The sequence below is a fragment of the Pistacia vera genome, unplaced genomic scaffold, assembly GCF_008641045.1.
Source record: "Pistacia vera cultivar Batoury unplaced genomic scaffold, PisVer_v2 Contig173, whole genome shotgun sequence".
NCBI lineage: Eukaryota > Viridiplantae > Streptophyta > Magnoliopsida > Sapindales > Anacardiaceae > Pistacia > Pistacia vera.
Window position 1 is genome coordinate 1,061,719 of NW_022195823.1, and position 3,820 is coordinate 1,065,538.

Below are 3,820 nucleotides of genomic sequence, written 5' to 3' on the forward strand. Positions count from 1 at the left end.
ATATATAGTCATTTTTTGCAAACCCTACATGAATGGATGGATGCACTTTGTGAAAAATTATTTATATATTTGGTAAGTATTAAAAAATAAATTAATATTTAAAAATTGTTTCTAGAATTAAAAATATAAAAAAAAAATGAAATTTATTAATATTTAAAAATTCACATTATAAAAATGAGCAGGCTTGGGCTAGGCCTAAGGTTACAAAAAGCCCGTCGAGCCGACCTTGGGCTTTATCTATCATACTTGTGAAGGGCCCGGGCCGGGCTTGGGCCTTTGTCATGAGATCGAGCTTGGGCCTGGGCCAAGGGGTATCCGGTCTCGGCCCAGCTGATTGCCATCACTAGTGCCATGTGGAAAAACCATCAAATATGCTAAACCTGTTTCCAAATCAATTTCATCAACATTTCCTCATGCATTCATCATAAACATACACAGTACTTTCTTGCAAACCAAGGGAAAACATATGGTATAAGACATTTTCAAATTCCTTACAATCCAAAGAAAACATGAATTAAACTACATGATAGAAAAACATAAGTCTTGCAGCGGAAAATTTAAAAACATGACATATTACACACAAGTAAAATGTCATCGCGTGGCTTAACCTTGAATATGCGTTTGCTTATGGAAATAACCAACTATATGCCTTTTACATTTGTGTTTTAGGTAAAATCATTTGGATTCGCTGAAAGTATTGGTGGCATCAGTTGAAGATGAGGAGTTTCTCAACTCCCAAAACCTTGAAGGCAACACTATCTTGCAAGTATCTGCTATATTGCAGCAACATGATGAGGTACAAGCCTTTCTATCTCTTGCTTAATTTGCTTGAATTCAAGGAGAATTATCACATTGCACACTCGGAGAGCAGGCAGGAGGGCACTGTCAGTCTGTCACTAGTGGATATTACTCAATTCATTATCTACTAGTGGTATAACACATCTTATAAAGCTCTGGGACAAATAGAAAATTACAAAATTGAAACCATCCGTTTCGAATAACGAAGAGCAATTAATCAAGTCTAACGATGGATTTTTTTTAACAAGCATTATGAAGCATGGTTGTTAGTATCCTACGATACCCGATACATATCATATGATACGATTCGATATAGGTCACCAACAATACGTATTAGAGAGTGTATCCTAAACCATTCGATACGTTGATATGTATCCTACGATACGATACGTATCCATTCGTATCCTTAAAAATATCGATATAAATCGATACGACTTTATTAATTTGGGCCAAAGGTCCAAAAAAAATTTGGGGTCGAAACCGGGTCACCTAACCTGATTCACTAAAACCTGTCCAAATTTACCTATTTTGCATGGAGAGAGTGAAGAGGAATATGTATTACCCATTTTACATGATAATAATAATATAAGTGGAGATATAGATATTGACATTGATCTTGGAATTTTGTGATTAATTTTGATTGTGTAATACTGTAATTTAAAGTCAATAATACCACAAAATTCTTTAATTAATTTTGGGGATTATATTAATTTTTAGAAAATTTTGATTATTTTATTAATTTTTTTGAAAAAGGCGTATCTTACGGTATGATACGATACGCGATACACGATTCAAAAAATTAGGTTTTCGATATACGATACGATATACGATTTGATAACCATGTTACCAAGAGCTCTAACTAAGAACTCCGAATAGAATTGTTTGAACAAGGAGTTACATTTACGTAACATTAGTACTAGTATCGGTGTGTCTGAGACATGGAAAGAAATAACTGATTAGTCTAATTTGCAGTATTTATATATATTTAAGAGTTGAATCTTAACTAATAGTCTAAGCTTTGGGATTAAGTAATTCTATAACAACGCAAGCATCCTTCATCTAAAACACATTTACTATTCAAGAAATTCAATGTCTATAAACTAACTTAAACTCGTATTCGTTAACGACGTCATGATGGGATGCAATGGAAATTGGAAGCTGTATGTATGCATAAAGTGCAATCTAGTCTTCTTCTTAAACACTCACCATAATCTGATCATGGTGTTGGTTCTTTTTGTTCTTATAACAGCAACAGCAACAGCAACATCTAACTATATAAACTACACCCATGAACAGCTTCTTCACCACCCACCAACAAAATCTAAGCGTATGAATCGCAATTATGACTGCAAGCAACCCAGCCCAAAGCCATAAGTACCAAACACTAATAAAATCAAATACGTGATCATATTGATCTTGTGAATCATGTGGCATAGCCAAGCTGATGTATAAATAATATGTAGCTGCAACAAACAGCACTGTAGCCCACATTCCTATGAGCAAAATCCCCACTGAAACTCTGTTTTTGAGAGGAACTCCACTGATAAGCCACAAGATTATGCTTAGTGATGCTGAAAATGAGAGAGTGCTGAAAAATACTAGCTTGTCATGAGTGTATTCATTTATTGAAGTTTTAAAAATGCAGTTTACTGCTCCAATTGTGCAGTTTTGATCTTTTTTATTGGTTCCGTCACTTTTCCAGTCCCCACCTGGTGGATTTGTTGCCACTTGAAAACTCATGGCTGCAATCAATGTGGCCACCACTATCAAGTTGCCTCTTATATTTTCATAATTGTTACTCTTGTACTTCATTACCTTTTTGCTCCAGTCATATGTCGTTGATGACAATAATGCTGCATGAGATTTTGCTTCTTTCTTGAGAGCAGCTTTTGATTTTTTGGTGGCCGATCGAGTGCTTTGAGCTTTGGTGGTTGTCTCAGTAATAGGATTTTGCAAATTCCTTGGAATTGTGCCGTTTCTGTAAATTGCTGCAAAGCCATTCTCGATCAAGGAGTTGACATCTACTTTTATCTTTGGTACTGAAAGCAAGTACCTTGTAGTCTGCACAAATTAAGCATATAGATATATAATTTTAGGTAAAATATTGTTCATGATCTTACTACTATAAATATGAGATATCATATAGAGGTTAAGAGATCGGTGCGAATATAGGTGAAATTTTAAATTTCTTTATGATCAGATTCTCGAATCACCTAGTAAGAGAAGGTAACTTAGATGTATATATATGTGTGTGTGTGTGTGTGTGTGTGTGTAAAAACTCTGTTATTTTAGAGAAAAACTGTGCAGATTAGACTCAAAAAGAAATAATATAAAATCAGCTAGATCGAGCAAAATGATCATTGACAAACTAGACTGTTTATAAGAGACAATTCTCCTCAAATTAAAGCAAAGCAAAAGACAGGGCTGGTACCTCAAATTGCTTCAACATGGCAGAGACTTGCAAGATAGTGTTGCCTTCAAGGTTTTTGGAGTTGAGAAACACCTCATCATTGACTGATGCCATCAGTAGTTTCAGAGCATCCAGATGATTATACCTAACACACAAGTGTAAAACTGTTTCTCCGTTGATTTGCACAAGAATTGACTCAGGTTTTGCACTTATCAGCTCTTGTATCACCTCGACTCTCCCTCTCATTGCAGCCAAATGGAGAGGAATTCTGCCCTCTTCATCAGCAACCAAGCACACCTTCTTATTTGCTTGCAACAGCTCTTTGACAATCTCAGTGTGGCCCTCAGCAGAAGCTAAGTGAAGAGGCGAGCGTTTGAATGAGTCCAACTCCGTGACAAGTTGAGGTTTTTGGCTCACAAGAGCCTTACTGAATTCAACATGACCAAGCAAAGCTGAGATGTGTAAGGGAGTTTCAGTGAAGGCAGTGAGTGAAATTTTATGGCAAATGAATGGATCATTCTGAATCAATGTGTTCAAGGTGGCTACACATCCCCTCATGCTTGCTTCATACAGCGTTTGAGTATTGTCAGCTTCCTCAGCTCCTATCTCCAT

General features: G+C 36.0%; 1 protein-coding gene across 1 annotated transcript; it reads right to left on the minus strand.

Annotated features, from left to right (window-relative positions):
* Positions 1-1,657: 1,657 nt before the first annotated feature.
* On the minus strand, positions 1,658-3,820 carry LOC116125893 (ankyrin repeat-containing protein BDA1-like). The gene is made up of 2 exons (XM_031411604.1): positions 3,230-3,820; positions 1,658-2,859 (listed from the first exon to the last, which is right to left on the minus strand). Exons 1-2 carry the CDS (start codon positions 3,818-3,820, stop codon positions 1,993-1,995), a joined length of 1,458 nt encoding a protein of 485 aa, XP_031267464.1. The 3' UTR covers positions 1,658-1,992.